Source organism: Musa acuminata, chromosome BXJ1-8 (genome assembly GCF_036884655.1).
Source record: "Musa acuminata AAA Group cultivar baxijiao chromosome BXJ1-8, Cavendish_Baxijiao_AAA, whole genome shotgun sequence".
NCBI classification, from domain to species: domain Eukaryota; kingdom Viridiplantae; phylum Streptophyta; class Magnoliopsida; order Zingiberales; family Musaceae; genus Musa; species Musa acuminata.
Window position 1 is genome coordinate 13,064,532 of NC_088334.1, and position 22,797 is coordinate 13,087,328.

At 41.8% G+C, this 22,797-nt stretch overlaps 1 protein-coding gene across 2 annotated transcripts in view; it reads right to left on the minus strand.

Annotated features, from left to right (window-relative positions):
• LOC103994964 (chorismate synthase 1, chloroplastic) overlaps positions 1-22,797 on the minus strand; it is a 55,518-nt gene continuing 32,721 nt past the window's right edge. The window contains exons 2-7 of one of the 2 annotated variants that reach the window (XM_065079164.1): positions 2,340-2,398; positions 1,835-1,919; positions 1,609-1,743; positions 1,337-1,440; positions 1,102-1,196; positions 1-1,030 (exon numbers count right to left, since the gene is read on the minus strand). In XM_065079164.1, the coding sequence (XP_064935236.1) occupies positions 980-1,030; positions 1,102-1,196; positions 1,337-1,440; positions 1,609-1,619 (261 nt within the window). In that variant the 5' untranslated portion in view covers positions 1,620-1,743; positions 1,835-1,919; positions 2,340-2,398 and the 3' untranslated portion in view covers positions 1-979. Of the gene's footprint in view, positions 1,031-1,101; positions 1,197-1,336; positions 1,441-1,608; positions 1,744-1,834; positions 1,920-2,339; positions 2,399-18,794; positions 18,863-22,797 lie in introns of those variants that run through there. The other variant, XR_010475918.1, reaches the window with a different exon arrangement.

A 22,797-nucleotide genomic window follows, 5' to 3' on the forward strand; every position in this document is an offset into this window, starting at 1 on the left:
ACAAATGCCTTTTTCTCATCCAGAACAGGACATAACTGTGTGAATTTGGGTGCGACAACAGCGCTTAAATAGATTTGACAAAAGGAACAACAGAAACTCATTTCAGAGCATTTGAACTCAGTAAAAATGGACCTTAGTTGTGCTTAGCTCCACTAAGAGCAACATCCTCGTATTAAGCAAGCTTTGGGGTGAGCAAGGATCCATTTGGAGCAGGAGCAATCTGTTGCTGGAGGGCAGGATCAACAGGAAACAATCCACATTGTCCAGTTTGGGCCATAAGTTGATCCAACAGCACCAACGCTACCATGGCTTCCACTTTCGGAAAATCAGGTCGAACGAAAAATTTTAAAGATAAAACTGTTGAAAAGAATAGAAGATAAGAAGAATTTTTCAAGAAGCTTCATTGAAAAAAGAAGTGAAGAAGCTTAAATACATTAACACGTCCCTCTCCTATTTATACAGATTATGAGGGAGGATTTCCCTCAATAAAATAGAGGATTTCTCTCGATAGAATAGAGAGATTTCCTTATATAGTTGAGGAAATCTTATCTATTATCAAACACAAGGGTCATGACGGCCTCTCGCTATGAGCTCAGTTTCATATCCTTATCTTGTCACTGTCTTATGCTTTTTCTGATAAATAAATAAATCACAGTAAGACACATGATATAACTGAGAAACAGAAAATTAAACTAACAGAACATCGACACCACCAGAGTGTTACAGTGATGCATTACCACCCTCATGATAGTAGAACAGATTCTTTGTTTCCCACTAGGGACTGAGGTGGTTTAATTACTAAAACATCTCTGCTTCGATCATTTGACCAGAAAAATTAGTATTTTGTTTCCTTTCATTTTAACATTGTGGAAAGGCGTCAAGTTTTAGTTCATCAGGGATTAGAAATGTGTGGAATATAATCTACACCAACCATCATACATTGATTCAAAACCAGCTTACCCCAATTGTAGATGTGGGTTTAAAAGAAAGGTATTCTCATAGAGATGGTTTCTCCATTGGATATCCCTCCCTGTACAGAGGAATCATCGTATTTCACAAAGCCCAAAATTTTAAATGCAGATTAGTAAGAGGAAGAAAAACCTGTATACCGCCTGATCGATTCGTTCTTGTTGGCATATTACCATGCTCGTCCATGTAGAACTCATCGTTATGCTCACTTCCGGTCATAAAAGTACCTGAAGACGGTTTTGAGCCCCAGTAACAGAGAGGAAAAACAAGTCCAAAGAATTCAGAAGCTCTAACCATGAAATAACTGATAAGACCAGTTGTGTATGGAGAACATCAGAAAACATACTTGGGGTCTACAATTACCTACCTGAAAAACCGCTGCCAAATTCAAACCCTTTTGTTGCAGGCGGAGACAACATCGCTTTTGCCAAATCAGCTTCCAGCTTATCGAACACTGGGCACCCAAAGACCCTGATCACAGTGAGTGCGCTTGAGAATGCTCTCGTAGAATACAAGAGGACAAGATTTCCAGCAATTTGAAATGTCAATTAATCCAGGTCAATGCAAAATATTATAATTCGTTACTGAGAAGAAGCTACACTATTAGAGTAAGGAAGTTGAATCAGGTCAAATAATTACTCGTGGAACATTTCTGGCAATGCAAGTCACGACACCACCGACAGAGTCACCTCTAACTCGAACAGCATCAATGGCCTCGATCATCTTTTGAGCATATTCTGGATCCGGACATCTAACGATATTATTACTCTCAATCTGATAGTGTCAGCAATGCTATAATCAGTTCACAATAATACACAAAAGAGAAAATGGTAATAGTATTTAGAAAAACTGAGCAATGACAGACCTGATCAAGGGTGGGTCACTGTCTCATTATCAACAACTCCTTCAGGAAGCACAACTTTGTGCACTCGAGAAACATAAGCTAAAATCTGTAAGGGAGGGGGAACAAAAGTAATGTTAGACAGATGTAGAGCTCGCACTGATATGCAAGCACTAGTTGAAATCCTGCATTAGCTATACTATCAGATGATGATTGCTACATGTAGAATTTCATGTGGTCAATTATTTGATTAATGTTTCACATAACCGAGTTAGATGACTATATCATTCTTAGAGATTGTCGAAAATAGAGGTGGGAGGACAGGGACAACAATAGGGATATAACCCCAGCTCAGGTCCACTAATCAATATGGCTTTCGACATCAGAAGGGGAGTTATTCATGGTTAATTGGATTCATCTGTTACTTCATGGCTTCTTACTAGAACCAAGAAGCAATAGCACCAAACAAATTCTGGATGTTAACTTTTATGTTACGAATGTATAGTATTGCTGTGTTACAGGCACTCACATGTCCTCTTTGATCTGTATTTGGTACAAATACGCTAATTGAAGTTCCAGTGGTCATTCCTGCAGACAAAGTTCCCACATCAACAAACTAGAGCATGCTCATTGAGAACGATATACTGTATTATAAGAACTGATAAAGGAATGGACAATGAAACAAGAGAAAAACTGTAATTTGCCTTTATAGATTCCTGAAAGAATTCGACATGTATCAGTTTCCTTCCTTGGTGTAGTTATCCTGCTCTGGCCTGGTCTCATGTGTTGGGCTGATGGTCCATATTCAGCCCAGGTGGGTTTTATCAGCCCACAGCCCACATCCCCTCTTAATCTAACCCTAATTAAGATTAGGGAGGTGTGATGGCTGCATTTTAGATGCAGATTAAAGCTATAAAAAGGCAGCAACGAGGCAGATCTTTGGAGCCACGAGATTCCAAAAAGAAGAAGGAGAACAAGGCAGAAAAGAAAGAGAAAGAAAGGGAAGAAGACAAGGACAACGTAGAGAGACTGTTCACAATCATCTAGCAGTGTTCTCATCTCAGGTTAGATCAAATCTACAGTAGGCTCTTGCTGTGATTACTTGGGAGGTTTTAGATATTGTGGGCAGTGACGTGATCCTTGTATCCCAGTTATTCTCTTGTGGTTGTTGCTAGGGTTTTAGGCAAGAGATTGAGATTTGTATATTCATTATTCTCATAGTGGATTATCTCTAGTTTGCCCCGTGGTTTTTACCCTTCACATTGAAGGGGTTTTCCACGTATATCTTGGTGTTCTGTTTGATTGTGTTTCCATTTTATTCCGCTGCGTATTTTGGTCTTCTAGTATTTGTTCCTATACAAAGGTTATTCCTGTTTATATCCCCATCAACTGGTATCAGAGCGGGGTTTTGGTGATTTAATTTTTGTATTTGAACATGGAGGCCAGTAATATTTCTCGCATGATTAGTTTGAATGGAAATAATTGGATGATATGGAAACCAAGAATGGAAGATCTCTTGTATTGCAAAGATTTGTATGGACCTTTGCAAGGGGATAGTGCAAAACCTACAACTATGACAGATGATGAGTGGAAGAGGTTAGATCGAAAAACAATTGGGTTTATTTGACAGTGGCTTGATGATAGTGTCTTTCACCATGTTTCTACTGAAATTTCTGCATATTCTCTTTGGAAAAAATTGGAAAGTCTCTATGAAAGAAAAACAGCTGGCAACAAAGCTTTTTTGATCAGAAAACTTGTGAACCTAAAATATAGAGAGGGTGCTTCTATTGCTGAGCATTTGAATGAAATGCAGAGTATTACTAACCAGTTATCCTCTATGAAAATGTCTCTTGATGATGAGTTGCAGGCATTGTTACTTCTCAGTTCATTACTAGAAAGTTGGGAGACACTGGTGGTTTCCCTCAGTAATTCTGCACCAGATGGTATTGTCACTATGAGTCAAATAACAAGCAGTTTGTTGAATGAGGAGTTGAGAAGAAAGGGTTCAGCAACATCTCAGAATGATTCACAGGCACTTATTTCAGAGAATAGAGGAAGGTCAAAGTCTAGAAGCAGTTCACGGATGGGTAGGAGCAAGTCAAGATCAAGAAAAGATATTGTTTGCTATAACTGTGGTGAGAAAGGACATTACAAGAACCAATGTAAGCAACCTAAGAAGAACAAGAAAAAGGGAAAAGAAGTGGAGTCTACAGAGTCAAAGGATAATACTACAGCTATAGTGCAGGGTGGTGATTATTTGATTTTGTCTCCTTCTGATGATATTTTTTCTTGTGTGTGTCAGGATCTTGAGTGGGTGATTGACACAGGTGCTTCTTATCATGCTACACTTTGGTGTTGTCAAGATGGAAAACTATGGCACAGCAGACATCATTGGCATGGGTGATATCCATTTAAAGACCAACCTTGGCTGCAAGTTTGTACTTAAGGATGTGAGACATGTGGTTGACTTGAGGCTGAATTTAATTTCAGTTGGAAGACTAGATGATGAAGAGTATGAAAGCAGATTTCACAGAGGGCAATGGAAGCTCAGTAAGGGTTCTCTTGTTATAGCTAGTGGAAAGAAATGTCATACTTTGTACAGGTTGCAGGCTAAAGCTTATGGTGAGCAGTTAAATGCTACAGAGAAAGACTTCAGTATGGAGTTGTGGCATAGGCGATTGGGACACATGAGCGAGAAGGGGCTGCAAGCTCTTTCCAAGAGAGAGGTATTATCAGATCTCAGAGGTATACATCTGAACCCTTGTATTGATTGTTTGGCTGGTAAACAACATAGAGTTTCATTTGCTAGTGCTGCTTTGTCTAGAAAAATGCATGCCTTAGACCGTGTTTATACAGATGTATGTGGTCATTTGAGGACAAAAACTCCTGGTGGATCTGTTGATGTTCTTGGTATAAGTGGTGCACTTTATTTTGTCACTTTTATAGATGATTTTTCCAGGAAAGTTTGGGCTTATGCTTTGAAGACCAAAGATCAGGTTATTAATGCCTTCAAAGAGTTTCATGCCAAGGTTGAAAGGGAGACAAAAAGAAAATTGAAATGCATAAGATCAGATAATGGTGGTGAGTATACGGGATTATTTAATGACTATTGCAGGTCACATGGGATCCAACATGAGATGACAGTTCCTGGTACACCTCAGCATAATGCAATTGCAGAGAGGATGAACCGCACCATCATGGAAAAGATCAGATGTATGCTTTCACAGGCCAAGCTACCCAAAAGGTTTTGGGATGAGGCTTTGAGGACTGCAGTTGATGTGATCAACTTATCACCATGTACAACCCTAGATGGTGATGTTGCAGAGCATGTATGGTCAGAGTAAGATGTTTCCTACAAGCATTTGAGAGTATTTGGTTGTCGTGCATTTGCACATGTTCCAGATAATGAGAGGTCCAAGCTGGATGGTAAGTCTAAAGAATGTATTTTTCTTGGTTACTCACATGATCAGTTTGGTTACAGGCTTTGGGATCCAGAAAAGCAGAAGGTGTTCAGGAGCAGAGATGTGGTCTTCTTTGAGGATCAAACCTTTGAGGATTTGAAGAAGAAGGCACCAGCCAAGACTTCTGTAGAAGGATTAGCAGATTGTGACCCAGTTATTCCTCCAGTATATCAGGGTGATGGGGGAGATGTGCAGGAAAATAGTGTAGAGCCTGATGTTGATTTTCTTGTAGGACATGTTGAGCAAGAAGAAGTAGGAGAGCAAGTTCCCGCAGAACCTCAATTGAGAAGATCTTCTAGACAACGTCAACCTTCCAGAAGATACTCTACAGATGAGTATGTGATGCTTACTGATGCAGGTGAACCAGAGAGTTACCAGGAAGCAATTGAGAGTGAGCAGAAAGAGAAGTGGTTAGTTGCTATGCAGGAAGAGATGGATGCTCTTCAGAAGAACCACACTTATGATTTAGTGCTGCTACCAAATGGAATGAAGGTCTTGAAAAACAAGTGAGTTTTTAGGTTGAAGACTCAAGAATATTGTTCTCAACCAAAGTACAAAGCTAGATTGGTTGTGAAAGGCTTTGGTCAAAAGAAAGGTATTGACTTTGAAGAGATATTTTCTCCTGTTGTTAAAATGTCTTCTATTCGTGTTGCTCTTGGTATTGCTGCTAGCCAAGACTTGGAGGTTGAGCAGTTAGATGTGAAGACAGCTTTCCTTCATGGTGATTTGGAGGAGGAAATTTATATGGAGCAACCAGAAGGCTTTAAAGTCAAAGGTAAAGATAATTTTGTCTGCAAGTTGAAGAAGAGCTTGTATGGGCTAAAGCAAGCTCCGAGACAGTGGTACAGAAAGTTTGATTCATTTATGACAGAAAATGGATACAAAAGAACGGCTTCAGATCATTGTGTGTACATCAAATAGTTTGGTGAGGATTTTATTATTCTCTTACTTTATGTTGATGACATGCTTATTCTTGGGAAAGATATGTCTAAAATTGACAGGTTGAAGAAGGAACTGAGTGAGTCTTTTGCAATGAAGGACATGGGGCCAGCAAAGCAAATACTAGGCATGCAGATTTCTCGTGATAGGAAAAACAAGAAGATTTGGTTGTCACAGGAGAAATACATCGAGAAGGTATTGGAAAGATTCAGTATGAGCAATGCTAAGCCAGTTGGTTCTCCTCTTGTGGGTCACTTCAAGTTGTGCTCAGAACAGAGTCCATCAAGTGATGAGGAGAAGGAGAAAATGCAAAAGGTTCCTTATGCTTCAGTAGTTGGAAGTTTAATGTATGCAATGGTATGTACGAGGCCGGACATCGCATATGCAGTGAGTGTTACTAGCAGATTTCTTGCAAATCCAGGCAAAGAGCACTGGGCAGCAGTGAAGTGGATTTTTAGATATCTCAGAGGGAGCTCTAAGGTTTGTTTAAGCTTTGGAGGTGGACCACCTGTGTTAACAGGTTACACAGATGCAGATATGACAAGAGATATAGATACGAGGAAGTCTACTTCAGGTTATGTACTTATGCAGGGGGAGCTGTGTCATGACAATCTAGGTTACAAAGGTGTATTACTCTCTCCACCACAGAAGCAGAATATATTGCTGCTACAGAGGTATGCAAAGAAATGTTATGGATGAAAGAATTCTTACAAGAATTGGGGCTGAAACAGAAAAATTATGTGGTGCATTGTGACAGCCAGAGTGCCATCCATTTGTGTAAGAACCCAATGTTTCATTCCAAGTCAAAGCATATAGATGTCAGATACCACTGGATTCGAAATGTATTTGAAGAGAAGCAGTTGCAGCTTCAGAAAATTCATACAGATGACAACGGAGCAGATATGTTGACGAAGACCTTACCAAAAGAAAGATAGGAGATATGCCAACAGTTGGTCGGCATGGCTTCACATTGAGGAGTCATGGGACAGCCTCCCTTATGGGCTGAAGGGGGAGGTTGTTGGGCTGATGGCCCATATTCAGCCCATGTGGGCTTTATCAGCCCACAACCCACACCCCCTCTTAACCTAACCCTAATTAAGATTAGGGGGGTGTAGTGGCTGCGTTTTAGAGGCAGATTAAAGCTATAAAAAGGCAACAACGAGGCAGATCTTTGGAGCAATGAGATTCCAAAGAGAAGAAGGAGAACAAGGCAGAAAAGGAAGAGAAAGAAAGGGAAGAAGACAAGGACAACACAAAGAGACTGTTCACAATCATCTAGCAGTGTTCTCATCTCAGGTTAGATCAAATCTACAGTAGGCTCTTGCTGTGATTACTTGGGAGGTTTTAGATATTGTGGGCAGTGACGTGATCCTTGTATCCCAGTTATTCTCTTGTGGTTGTTGCTAGGGTTTTGGGCAAGAGATTGAGATTTGTATATTTATTATTCTCATAGTGGATTATCTCTAGTTTGCCCCGTGGTTTTTACCCTTCACATTGAAGGGGTTTTCCACGTATATCTTGGTGTTCTATTTGATTGTGTTTCCATTTTATTCCGCTGCGTATTTTGGTCTTCTAGTATTTGTTCCTATACAAAGGTTATTCCTGTTTATATCCCCATCATCCTGGATATTAAACCATAAATGTTAAACTAAATTGTACCTGCTATTTACATGGAAAAAACAAGTTAGATATAAACAAAATGGATGAAAAGAACTGATTAGGTGCCTATAGAGCTAAAAACCTTCTATCAAGTTCAAATTGTAGATCTTCTTCAGAAAGAGGAATTCTAGAAGGGCATCCAGTAATAACACAACCAACACCTCCATGAGATTTTGTTAGGACTCTAGCTTGGAGAGTCCTAATTGAGAGGGACATTCATGTAAAACTATTAGGACTCTAGCTAGGAGAGTCCTAATTGAGAGGGACATTCTGTTAGGACTCTAGCTAGGAGAGTCCTAATTGAGAAGGGCATTCATGTAGGAGGTTTTTTCTTAGAGAAGAATTAGGAGTTGTAAGAGAATAGGAGTTTTGAGTAGGAGTCCTATTAGGAGTTGGTTAGAAGTAAGAGTCTTAAGTAGGAGTCCTATTAGGAGTTAGGGTTTAGAAGCCCTATAAATAGCCATGTATTCTTTCTCTTTTCTTAAGCAATAGATGAATCTTTTCTGCAGCCTTTGAGCAACAACTTGGAGGGAGGAACCCCTATAGAGTTCCAAGGAGGCCGATCCCCTAAAGAGATCAACCCCAAGTTTAGAATCTGCAAGGGTTCTATCACCTAGTATCAGAGCAGCGTTCTTGGCGTCTCGCTGCCCTTCCACAACCATCCATCAACCCTCCACAACCGCTCAAAGCAATTCCCACAATTGCTTAAAAGATCGTCACCAAATTCTGTCGTCATCTCCACCACCACAGATCATCCTTTGATCTCCCCGTGAATTGCAACAGGTTCTGGTTTTCTACCTTACTGCTGCTGCAATTTAGTTATCCTTATTTGAAAATCCCAAAAAAATTATTCCTATATTGCTGCATAAACTTTTCGTCGTAAAGTTTTCATCCCTACTACGAAAGATACATTGCAGAATTCCAACCGTATAGCACCATCTGTTTGATCTTGCTACTGTGTTTTTTCTATCCTAATCTCCATGAAATTTTTATGACATCTTTAACATTTCCTAACAGCAGATTTCCTTTGGTTTTGTCAAAAAATTCTCAATATAAACCATTGATATTTTACGTCTAATCTGCTATACTTAAAAATCTGCACTGTAAAATTTCAGCCGCATAGCACTGTTTGTTTGATCTTGATACTACATTGTTTCTATCCAAATCTCTACGAAATTTTTATGATAGCTTTGACACTTCCTAACAGTAGAATTCCCTTTGGTTTCATCAAAAAATTCTCAATATAAACCACTGATCTTTTACGTCTAATCTGCTATACTTAAAATTCTGTGCTGCAGAAAATTTCAGCTGCATATTGTTGCCTTAACCCATCTATTTGCAATCTTTTTTGAATGAAATTTCTTATACACTTCATAGATCATCTTGGCTTTCATCTAAGATTGATCTATAAAGAAATTCATCTCAAAAAAATGATTTTGTGTTGCTGCAAATTTTCATCGTAACCCGCTGAAATTTCTCGACGAGAATTCTGCAATCGCAACTTGCACCAATTTCCTTGCTATTATACTGCCGAAATTTTCTTGATTAAATTAGATATCCTTGCTGTCATATAAACTGTGATTTTTCTATCAATTTTCTCCTCAATTCTCTCAAGTTTTTGTTGGGAATTACGTCAAGAAATCGTTGTTTCTTCGACGACAATTCTGCTCTTACAAGACAGTACATACTTGCTGCAACTTCCACTTATTTCTGTCAAACCTTTGCTACCATCTACCACAGATCCAAAACTTTCATCCACAGCCCTAAAACTTTGTCAAACCACACCCTCAAACTGCACCCAAAACAGCCACAAAACAAGCCTAAACCGCAGCCTACATCCACCAATCCACCAACCCTTTCAACCATCACTTCTCTCAACCTATACATGCCTTTAACCCAACAACAAAAGAGAGATCTTAACATAATAGATTTGGGGGCATATACTATGGCATCTAAGGAGGCAATCAATGCTAAATTTGAAGCCTTGGAGGCGCGAATGGAGGATAAGATTCGGACGCTCTTTACCGAACTCAGATTGGGCCGACCACTAAGCCCGAAGAAATCATATCAAGGAGAGAGCTTTGCCCAATCACACCAAGCCCGAAGAGATGACTTCCAAGGGAGGGGAGGCTCTATGATTGACCCTAACTATCCATGCATGAGAGTGGACTTCCCTTGATGGGAAGAAGGAGACCCGATTGGTTAGATCTCGCGCGCGAAGCGATATTTTCGGTACCACAAAACCGCGGATGTAGCTATGGTGAAAATTATAGCTATACATCTTGAAGGGGATGCTATATAGTGGTTTGACTGGTTTGAACATACTTATGGAGTCCTTTCATGGTGACAATTCAAAGAAGGACTGCTGATTCGCTTCAGACCAATCGATTACGAGAATATTGATGGACAACTAGCAAAGATCCGACAAACCTCCACCATTCAGGAGTACCAAACCAGGTTTGAAAGGTTATCTAATCAAACTCATGATTGGTCTCAAAAACAGCTATTGAGGACCTTTATTGAGGGCTTGAAGTCGGAGATCTGAGGAGAAGTTAAAGCGCGACAACCGTATACGCTTATGGCAGCCATCTCTTTCGCACGATATCAAGAGGAGCAATTGAACCATGAATCTCGAAGGACTAGGGTCAATCCTCAACCAGTAATATTGAAGCCCTTAGCCCCCCCTACTATCGACCAAGTCCCTACACCAAAGAGGTTAACAAGAGAAGAGCTTCGGGAGTGATATGCGAAGGGGTTATGTTGGCATCATGACGAGCCGTGGAGCCATGAGCATTGCTGTAGTAAAGGAGGACTGTTAGAACCCTTGCAGATTCTAAACTTGGGGTTGATCTCTTTAGGGGATCGGCCTCCTTGGAACTCTATAGGGGTTCCTCCCTCCAAGTTGCTGCTCAAAGGCTGCAGAAAAGATTCATCTATTGCTTATGAAAAGAGAAGGAATACATGGCTATTTATAGGGCTTCTAAACCCTAACTCCTAATAGGACTCCTACTTAAGACTCTTACTTCTAACCAACTCCTAATAGGACTCCTACTTAAGACTCCTATTCCCTTACAACTCCTAATTCTTCTCTAAGAAAAAACCTCCTACATGAATGCCCCTCTCAATTAGGACTCTCCTAGCTAGAGTCCTAACAGTTTTACATGAATGTCCCTCTCAATTAGGACTCTCCAAGCTAGAGTCCTAACAGGCCCGCCCTCTTCAAATCAGCCTTGTCCTCGAGGCTGATGATTCGTGAATTCTGAGAATTTGATCTTCAAGTCGTCATAGTTCTCCCAAGTGGCATCTTCTATTGGTAGGTTCGCCCATTGTATTAGCACTTCATTAGTGGGTCGTCGTTGTCGAGTCACAATCCATTGATCAATAAAGTTACTTGGCTGGGTCTGGAGTTCTCCTTGGATTGTCATATTTGGCGGGCGGCTTTGGGTTGTCTCCAAGCACCTATTTACAACTGTCTCGCCGTCGATTTGTGGGTGATATGCCATACTCCTTTTCAATTTAGTACCCTGCATATAGAATAACTTGGTCCAAAATCTACTCGTGAAGATGCAAGTAGAATTTATCATAAGCACAATGCGTCCCTTATAGTGTAATTCTTTTGAGTCCCAATTGTAATGAGCCACGGAGCTTGGTGCTTCCTCCAATTTTTTTATAATCTTACTAGTCTCTGAATCTTCCTGCCATTCCATCTTAATATCCTCAAGGAAGTTGCTAGTCGGAAGTGAAACGGTCGAAACTTCAACTTGCTCGGGTAGCTGCGAAAGCACATCTGCAAGAACATTCTCTCTCCCCTTTTTGTAAGTTATTTCATAATCAAATCCAAGAAGTTTTGTTACCCATTTTTGCTGCTCGGGGGAAGATATCTTTCGCTCCAAAAAGTACTTGAGGCTTTTATGGTCGGTTTTAATTTGAAATCGTCGACCAATCAAGTAGGGTCTCCACCTCGTTGCTGCGCGCACAATGGCGAGCATCTCCTTATCATATGTTGACTTATTTTGATGGGAGGGAGATAATGTCTTGCTAGTGTATGCAAGTGATCGACCATCTTGCATGAGAATGGCTCCAATTCCAACTCCAGATGCGTCAGCCTCAATAATGAAGGGTCGGTTGAAATCTGGTAGTGTTAGTACCGGCGTCGTCGTTATGGCTGTCTTAAGTTTGTCGAAGGCAGTGGAGGCTCTGTCTGACTATTGGAAGACATCTTTTTCTAGTAAGGAAGTAAGTGGTGCACTGATCTTTCCATAGTTTTTCATGAACATACAGTAGTAGCCTATTAAACCCAAAAAGCCATGTAGCAATTTTATGTTCCTCGGGGTAGGCCAGTTTTGCATTGCTTCAATTTTGAAGGGGTCCACCGTCACACCTTCCTCTGATATGATATGCCCAAGATATTTCACCTTTTGTTGAAGAAAGTAAAAATTCATAGTGGCCATTGTGTGTTCGAAAGGCGGTTTTCGGTATGATTTCTTTATACACTCGTATTTGATAATACCCGGATCGAAGGTCCAGCTTTGTGAAGATTTGTGCTCCCTTTCATCTAGCAATTCATCTGCTATTGGAATAAGGTATTTGTTCTTGATGGTTATGCCATTAAGAGCTCGGTAATCAATGCATATTCTCCATGTTCTGTTCTTCTTGTGTACAAGTAGCACCGGTGAAAAGTAGAGATTGTAACTTGACCAAATAACTCCTGTTTCAAGCATCTCTTTTAAAATCCTTTCTATTTCATCATTCTGGAGATATGGATACCGATATGGCTGAGTATTTGCTGGAGATTTGACTGGAAAAATCATTATACAATGATCATGCCGACGACTAAGAGGTAGGTTGTGCGACTCGTCAAATATATCTGAAAATTCAGCAAGCAAAGGAAATAGGTTTGGAACTTCAAATTCTATTGGCTCTCCTTTAATTTGCTGCTCGAGTTGTACCAAAAAGCCCCTGCATGCTTTATACAAAATCTTCTCCATTTGTTGTGTGCAAATCATCGTTACGTCGCCCTCACATTTCCCATGTAGTATCACCTGTTTCTCCTTACTGTAAAATTTTATAAATAGTTGTATAAAATTCTAAGAAATATCACCTAATGTCATCAACCATTTAATTCTGAGTATGGCCTCATGATCATCAAGAGGGAGGAGGAAGAAATATGCAATTATCTCTTGGTCCGGCAGCAACAGTTTCACCTGCGGGCACCTATGATCACACTTCAAAATCCGTCCGTTGGCGACCTTAACGACAAACCTGCTACAATTCTCAATAGGTAAGTTCATATGGATAGCAACCTTACTATTTAGGAAGTTATTAGTGCTGCTCGTGTCGATGAGAACAGTGATCGGTTGTTGTTTGAGAAGGCCTCCAACTTTCATCGTTTGCGGGTTTGAGTAGCCAGCTAGTGTATGTACCATAACTTCGGTCGGTTGTGGCTCTTCTTCTGCATCTTTTTCTTCATGTTCAAGGCTCTCTTCTAAATATTCAATCACCTCTTCTTCTATTGGTTCAATCATAAGAAGTCCTCCTTTACTATAGCGATGCTCACGGCTCCACGGCTAGTCACAATGCCAACATAACCCCTTCGCATATTGCTCCCGAAGCTCTTCTCTTGATAACCTTTTTGGTGTAGGGACTTGGTCGACAGTAGGGGGGGCTGATGGCTTCAATATTACTGATTGAGGAGCGACCATAGTCCTCCGAGCTTCATGGTTCAATTGCTTCTCTTGATGTCGTGCGAAAGAGATGGCTGCCATAAGCGTATACGGTTGTCGCGCTTTAACTTCTCCTCGGATCTCCGGCTTCAAGCCCTCAATGAAAGTCCTCAATAGCTATTTTTGAGACCAATCATGAGTTTGATTAGATAATCTTTCAAACCTGGTTTGGTACTCTTGAATGGTGGAGGTTTCTCGGATCTTTGCTAGTTGTCCGTCAATATTCTCATAATCGGTTGGTCTGAAGCGGATCAGCAGTCCTTCTTTGAATTGTCGCCATGAAAGGACTCCATAAGTATGTTCAAACCAATCAAACCACTGTATAGCATCCCCTTCAAGATGTATAGCTGTAATTTTCACCATAGATGCATCCGCGGTTTTATGGTACCGAAAATATCGCTCTGCGCGCGAGATCCAACCAAACGGGTCTCCTTCTTCCCATCTAGGGAAATCCACTCTCATGCATGGATAGTTGGGGTTGGTCATAGAGCTTCCCCTCTCTTGGAAGTCATATCTTTGGGCTTGGTGTGATTGGGCAAAGCTCTCTCCTTGATGTGATTTCTTTGGGCTTAGTGGTCGGCCCAATCTGAGTTCGGTAAAGAGCGTCTGAATCTTATCCTCCATTCGCGCCTCCAAGGCTTCGAATTTAGCATTGATTACCTCCTTAGATGCCATAGTATATGCCTCCAAATCTATGATATTAAGATCTCCCTTTTGTTGTTAGGTTAAAGGCATGTATAGTTGAGAGAAGTGATGGTCGAAAGGATTGGTGGATCGATGGATGTAGGCTACAATTTAGGCTTGTTTTGTGGCTGTTTTGGGTGTAGTTTGAGGGTGTGGTTTAGTGGAGTTTTAGGACTATGGATGAATGTTTTGGATCTGTGGTAGATGGTAGCAAAGGTTTGATAGAAATCAGTGGAAGCTGCAGCAAGTATGTGCTGTCTTGTAAGAGTAGAATTGTCGTCGAAGAAACAATGGTTTCTTAATGTAATTTCTACCAAAAACTTAAGAGAATTGAGGAGGGAATTGATAGCAAAATCATGGATTATATGACAGCAAGGATGTCTAATTTAATCAAGAGAATTTCGGCAGTATAATAGCAAGAAAATTGGTGCAAGTTGCGATAGCAGAATTGTCGTCGAAAAATTTCAACGGGTTACGATGAAAATTTGCAGCAACACAAAATCATTTTTAGAGATGAATTCCTTAATATATCAATCTTAGATAGAAGCAAAGATGATCTATGAAGTGTGTAAGAAATTTCGTTTAAAAAAGATTGCAAATAGATGGGTTAAGGCAATAATATGCCGCTGAAATTTTCTGCAGCACAGATTTTTAAGTATAGCAGATTGGACGTAAAAAATCAGTGGTTTATATTGAGAATTTTTTTATGAAACCAAAGGGAAATCCACTGTTAGGAAGTGTCAAAGCTATCATAAAAATTTCGTAGAGATTTGGATAGAAACAATATAGTATCAAGATCAAACAAGCAGTGCTATGCGACTGAAATTTTACAGTGCAGATTTTCAAGTATAGCAGATTAGACGTAAAAGATCAATGGTTTATATTGAGAATTTTTTGAAAAAACCAAAGGGAAATCTGCTGTTAGGAAGTTTCAAAGATGTCATAAAAATTTTGTAGAGATTTGGATAGAAAAAACACAGTAGCAAGATCAAACAGACGGTACTATACGGTTGGAATTCTGCAATGTATCTTTCGTCGTAGAGATGAAAACTTTATGACGAAAAGTTTATGCAGGAATATAGGAATAATTTTTTTGGGATTTTCAAATAAGGATAACTAAATTGCAGCAGCAGTAAGGTAGAAAACCAGAACCTGTTGCAATTCACAGGGAGATCAAAGGATGATCCGTGGTGGTGGAGATGACGATAGAATTTGGTGATGATTTTTTAAGCAATTGTGGGAATTGCTTTGAGCGATTGTGGAGGGTTGATGGATGGCTATAGAAGGGCAGCGAGACGCCAAGAATGTTGCTCTGATGCTAGGTGTTAGAACCCTTGCAGATTCTAAACTTGGGGTTGATCTCTTTAGGGGATCGACCTCTTTGGAACTCTATAGGGGTTCCTCCCTCCAAGTTGCTGCTCAAAGGCTGTAGAAAAGATTCATCTATTGCTTATGAAAAGAGAAGGAATACATGGCTATTTATAGGGCTTCTAAACCCTAACTCATAATAGGACTCCTACTTAAGACTCGTACTTCTAACCAACTCCTAATAGGACTCCTACTCAAGACTCCTATTCCCTTACAACTCCTAATTCTTCTCTAAGAAAAAACCTCCTACATGAATGCCCCTCTCAATTAGGACTCTCCTAGCTAGAGTCCTAACAAAATGTCCCTCTCAATTAGGACTCTCTTAGCTAGAGTCCTAACAGTTTTACATGAATGTCCCTCTCAATTAGGACTCTCCAAGCTAGAGTCCTAACAAGGACTTCTTATGATTGAACCGATAGAAGAAGAGGTCATTGAACATTCAGAAGAGAGCCTTGAACATGAAGAAAAAGATGCAAAAGAAGAGCCACAACCGACCGAAGTTACGGTACATACACTAACTGACTACTCAAACCCGCAAACGATGAAAGTTGGAGGCATTCTCAAACAACAACCGATCACTGTTCTCATCGAGACGGGCAGCACTAATAACTTCCTAAACAGTAAGGTTGCTGTCCATATGAACTTACCTATTGAGAATTGCAGCAGGTTTGTCGTTAAGGTCACCAACGGATGGATTTTGAAATGTGATCATAGGTGCCCGCAGGTGAAACTGTTGCTACAGGACCAAGAGATAATTGCAGATTTCTTCCTCCTCCCTCTTGATGATTATGAGGCCATACTCAGAATTAAATGGTTGATGACATTAGGTGATATTTCTTAGAATTTTATGCAACTATTTATAAAATTTTACAGTAAGGAGAAACAGGTGATACTGCATGGGAAACGTGAGGGCGACGTAACGATGATTTGCACACAACAAATGGAGAAGGTTTTGCATAAAGCATGCAGGGGCTTTTTGGTACAACTTGAGCCGCAAATTAAATGAGAGCCAATAGAATTTGAAGATCCAAACCTATTTCCTTTGCTTGTTGAATTTTCAGATATATTTGACGAGCTGCAAAACATACCTCTTACTCGTCGGCATGATCATTGTATAATGATTTTTCTAGTCAAATCTCTAGCAAATACTCAGCCATATCGGTATCCACATCTCCAGAATGATGAAATAGAAAGGATTTTAAAAGAGATGCTTGAAACAGGAGTTATTCGGCCAAGTTGCAACCTCTACTTTTCACCGGTGCTACTTGTACACAAGAAGGACGAAATATGGCGAATATGCGTTGATTACCGAGCTCTCAATGGCATAACCATCAAGAACAAATACTTTATTCCAATAGCAGATGAATTGCTAGATGAAAGGGAGAACAAATCTTCACAAAACTGGACCTTCGATCTGGGTATTATCAAATACGAGTGTATGAAGAAGTCATACCGAAAACCGCCTTTCGAACAAACAACGACCACTACGAATTTTTACTTTCTTCAACAAAAGGTGAAATATCTTGGGCATATCATATCAGAGGAAGGTGTGATGGTGGACCCCTTCAAAATTGAAGCAATGCAAAACTGGCCTACCCCGAGGAACATAAAATTGCTACATGGATTTTGGGTTTAACAGGCTACTACCGTAAGTTCGTGAAAAACTATGGAAATATCAGTGCACCACTTACTTCCTTACTGGAAAAAGATGTCTTTCAATGGTTGGACAGAGCCTCCACTGCCTTCGACAAACTTAAGGCAGCCATAACGACGACGCCAGTGCTAGCGCTACCAGATTTCAACCGACCCTTCATCATTAAGGCCGATGCATTTGGAGATAGAATGGGAGACGTTCTCATGCAAGATGGTCGACCACTCACATACATTAGCAAGACATTGTCTCCCCCCTATCAAAACATGTTAACATATGATAAGGAGATGCTCGCCATTATGCACGCAGTAACGAGGTAGAGATCATACTTGATCAGGCGATACTTTCAAATCAAGACCGACCATAAAAGCCTAAAATATCTCTTGGAGCAGAAGATATATTCCCCCGAGCAGCAAAAATGGGTAACAAAACTTCTTGGATTTGATTATGAAATAACTTACAAAAGGTGGAAAGAGAATGTTGTTGCAAATACGCTTTCGCAGCTACCTGAGCAAGCTAAATTTTCGGTCATTTTACTTCCAAATAGCACTTCCTTGAGGATATTAAGATGGAATGGCAGGAAGATTCGGAGACCAGTAAAAAAAAAAAATTAGAGGAAGCACCAAGCTCCGTGGCTCATTACAATCGGGACTCAAAAGAATTATGCTATAAGGGACGCATTGTGCTTGTGACAAATTCTACTTGCATCTTCAAGAGCAGATTTTGGACAAAGTTATTCCATATGCAGGGTACTAAACTGAAAAAGAGTACGACATATCATCCACAAACCAACAGTCAGACGGAAGTTTTAAATAGGTGCTTGGAGACAGCTCAAAGCCACCCACCAAATATGACTACTCAAAGAAAACTCCAGACCCATCAAAGTGTCATTATTGATCGACGGATCGTGACTCGACGACGATGACCCACTAATGAAGTGCTAATACAATGGGCGAACCTACCAATAGAAGATGCCACTTGGGAGAACTATGACGACTTGAAGATCAAATTCCCAGAATTCACGAATCATCAGCCTCGAGGACAAGACTGATTTGAAGAGGGCGGGTCTGTTAGGACTCTAGCTTGGAGAGTCCTAATTGAGAGGGACATTCATGTAAAACTGTTAGGACTCTAGCTAGGAGAGTCCTAATTGAGAGGGACATTCTGTTAGGACTCTAGCTAGGAGAGTCCTAATTGAGAAGGGCATTCATGTAGCAGGTTTTTTCTTAGAGAAGAATTAGGAGTTATAAGGAAATATGAGTCTTGAATAGGAGTCCTATTAGGAGTTGGTTAGAAGTAAGAGTCTTAAGTAGGAGTCCTATTACGAGTTAGGGTTTAGAAGCCCTATAAATAGCCATGTATTCCTGCTCTTTTCTTAAGCAATAGATGAATCTTTTCTGCAGCCTTTGAGCAGCAACTTGGAGGAAGGAACCCCTATAGAGTTTCAAGGAGGTCGATCCCCTAAAGAGATCAACTCCAAGTTTAGAATCTGTAAGGGTTCTATCAGATTCTCCATAAGTTGCAACTTCAAAGTGCTTACCAAATTTATCCCCGCCTGCCCGTACCTCTGTTCATTTGGAAACGGACTTTCCATTTAGAGTTCAAACATTAACAATTAAACATAAATATAGCTATCTAAAAAGAAGCTGAAATCAGATTTTTAATGCCCATCTCAAAATGTATAACAAATACTAAATCTGATAGCACTACATCATATGCACCAGGAAACACATGTTATGGAAACAATCATACAAATTGGAGGATATCGAAAGTTATGACCAGGTAATGTAGTGTAAATATGTGCAAATAATTACAGGTGATGCCAAAACCTAGCACATTATGTTAAATGGACAATGTACAGGGTAAAGCAATTGCAAGGTGGCGAAGGAGCATACATCATGACAACCACAGCAGTAAACAGGTATGCATCATAATTACTGTGGCAGGAAAGAAGATGCTGTATATCATAATACTTTAAAATCAAGCAAACAGGTATGCATCATAATATAAATCAGAAGACACAAAGGAAGATTCTCTTTATCATAATACTTTAGAATGTAGCAAAATTTGAGAACTTACTATCTCGGTTAACACTCATCCTATATCTGTATTATTATATTTAGACAACAACATCCAAATCTGAATCTGGATCCTTGACAGGTGTAATGTAATATATGAGGTTTCACTTGGACAGGGAAAAGGTCGAGATGGCACACTCTTTTTTATTTTTCGCAGGAAGTAAAAACATAGAAAACAGATTTATATAGCTAGCCTATTATTGAAATTGGTAAAGCAGTAATGTCACAAGAAGTTAACTGGACAAATCTATAGGTACAGAACTTCGGAACCAATATCAGAATTTTCATATGTAGAAGAAGAAAATAATAATAATAACACGAGGGGTAGGCAGTAAAAGCATGCAATTAAAACAGGGTAGCCCATGATCAATTGATCAGCTAATGTTAGTAAGCCTAACACCAAATAATTGGCAGATTAACAGGATAAAGGGAGGAGTTCAGTAAACAATTATAAACAGTGACAAACTCTATAACAACGACGAATACTGAACTTGTTAGTCATGGTGCAGATAACATAGCTCCGAGAGCTTACCGGTCATAGTGTGATTAAACAACAATGTAGATCTAAAATCTGCTGTTCTAGATTTATGTCACTTGATCTACCAACTTTATGCGTCCTAGAGCAAAACATGTCAAATGGAAAAACTTTACTTATTGTCCTCTGTTGGTGAACTGATGTACTGTGACTGATAAGTCACTTATCACAGCCTAGTCCACGGGTCGATGTCGGGAGTCAATAATTGGTCGAACGGGTCATCGAGGTTGATCGACCGCAGGTCGAGATGTCGGATCCATCTAGAGGAAGGCGCCTCTCGATTGGGATGGTCACGCCTGGGGGGGGGGGGGGGGGCAGGGGGTTGGGGGGTGGTGGGGTGGTCGCTCTCCTGCACATAAGACCCTCGTCGGGTGATTACCGACTTTGGCCCCTCAACAAGTAAGTTAGCGCTTGGTTCTCTCTTGTTTTTGCCTCTTCCCTGGCCAAATGCCGGCCATGGGATTTTATACTATTGTACGAGGGTCGACCGTACACGGGTTTGGCGTGGCGGTCGATCCTCGAGGGGCGAGGAGGTACCTTTGTGCGGTCGTCGTCCCGGAACGCATGGAACAGCTCCATATGGCATCGTCCCGCTTTCCGGGACGGGATGTACCGAGGAATTCCTTGGTATGGATCTTGGCTCGGTGCGTGGGAGTACTTCTCTTGCTGACTTGGCGGTGGCATGGCGCGACGTTGGTCATGACGTGGCCAGGGCCCAAAATATATCTTATCACTTCTTCCCCCCACCGAGGCATGCCGTGGGGTCCTTGCGAGAGGGCGAGGGGTGCGCCTGGGTCGGAGTGTCGTGTGTGTATTGATTGCTCATGAGGGGAGTCGGGCTGGTTCGTCGTGGGGTTGCTCAGTGGGCGGTGCCTCGTGCTTTGGGCAGGGTTGAAACTGCTAGCTAGGCGGCTGGGCCCAGGCAGGATGGTACTGGCGAGTCGCTGGTCAAGGGTCCGAGCTGCGAGACTCGGGCAAAGACTGGACTTGTTGGCCAAATAACTGATCTCGAGCACAGGTTTAGGACTGGTGAGTCGCAAGTCGGGGGATCGAGCTGCGCAACTCGGGCAAAGACTGGACATGTTGGCTGAGTGACTGATCTTGGGCTTAGTTTTAGAACTGGCGAGTCGCAAGTCGGGGGACCAAGTTGCGCGACTCGGGCAAAGACTAGACCTGTTGGCCGAGTGACTGATCTCGGGCTCAGGTTTAGGACTGACGAGTCATAAGTTGGGGGACCGAGCTAAGCGACTCGGGCAAAGACTAGACCTATTAGCCGAGTGATTGATATCGGGCTCAGGTTTAGGACTAGCGAGTCGCGAGTCGGGGGGACCGAGCTGCACGACTCGGGCAAAGACTGGACCTATTGGCCAAGTAACTAATCTCGGGCTCAAGTTTAGGACTGGCGAGTCGCAAGTCGAGGAACCAAGTTGCGCGACTCGGGCAAAGACTGGACCTGTTGGTCGAGCGACTGATCTTGGGCTCAGGTTTAGGACTGGCGAGTCGTAAGTCGGGGGACCGAGCTGCATGACTCTGGCAAAGACTGGACCTGTTGGTCGAGTGACTGATCTTGGGCTCAAGTTTAGGACTGGCGGGGCGATGGGTGGCATGTCAGGGTGCACGCGAGTGTCATCGCGCCACGTGGCATGCCAAGTGGAGCAACATAGGTTCTGGCGAGAAGTTTCCTGTCACAAGCGATTTCTAGCAGGAGATCTCTCGTCACGAGCAGCTTCTAGCGGGAGACCTCTCGTCACGAGCGGTTTCTGGCGGGAGGTCTCTCATCACGAGCGGCTTCTGGCGGGAGGCCTCTTCTCACGAGCAGTCTTTCGGCGGGAGCTCTGAGATTGGAGAATATGGGGGAATCTGAGTCATGATGGGTTTTAAATACTACGATCATCTCTTCCCTTGGGAAGCCCAAACGTCGCTTCGTGGTGGATTTGCCTCCCTTTTATAAGCTCCTCCCAGAGCAGTTGCCGCTACATTGCCCAGCCTTCCATTCCACGCCTCGACTCCTTCCTCCTTACCTCGAGGTCGGGATGTCTCCATCTTCCTTGTCTTCTTCCTCTTCGTCTTCTTCTTCGAGTCGATCGGTTGTCGGGGAGCGAGAGTCATCCTCTGGAGGCCTAGGGGTAGAGGTTATTAGTTCTTTTTGGGTGGCGCACCCTTGGAGGCCGCAGAGGGCTTTGCCGCACTTGAAACCATCAAGTCATGGCATGATGTAGACTCGGTGGTTACCGAGGAACTTTTGGGGATGATTCGGGATTGCTATTGTATCCCGAAGTGTTATAGGATTTATGCCCCTTGGCCCGGTCAATGACCATATGATCCATTTCCCGACGAATTTGGGTTGACCGTGGGTGCCCTCGAGGCGGGACTACAGTTTTCATTGCATCTCGTCATCGAGGAGTGCCTCCGTAAGTGGGGAATATCGCTGTCCCAAATGGCGCCGAACTCTTGGCGTTTTATGGTGGCTTTCCTCGGGGAGTGTCGGGGAGCGGGGATCGAGCCGACCCGGACGCTCTTCCTAGCCTACTTCCGTCTGTGTAAGGGGTGAGGTGGGTATCACCTGACCGCCCATGGTGGTTTCAAGATCAGCGGCACTCCTTCCAATAACAAAGGTTGGAAGAGTCGTTATTTCTTTATCAGTTGTAGTTGGGGGTGGGGTTTCAATATTGGATGGACTTCCCGAACCATCAACAATGTCCCACTGTTTCTTTCTGATGGAGAAACCGGGGACGTGAATTATTTAAGGGGAATTTTGTCCTCCTCTCGAGCAATTAGAGAGATGACCGAGGAGTGGCTGGTCGAGGTGGGACTAAGCCCAGCCACTAGGGGTATGGTCGTTCTTATGTTACATATTGTCCATCTTGCCCCGAGCTAGCTGATTGACCG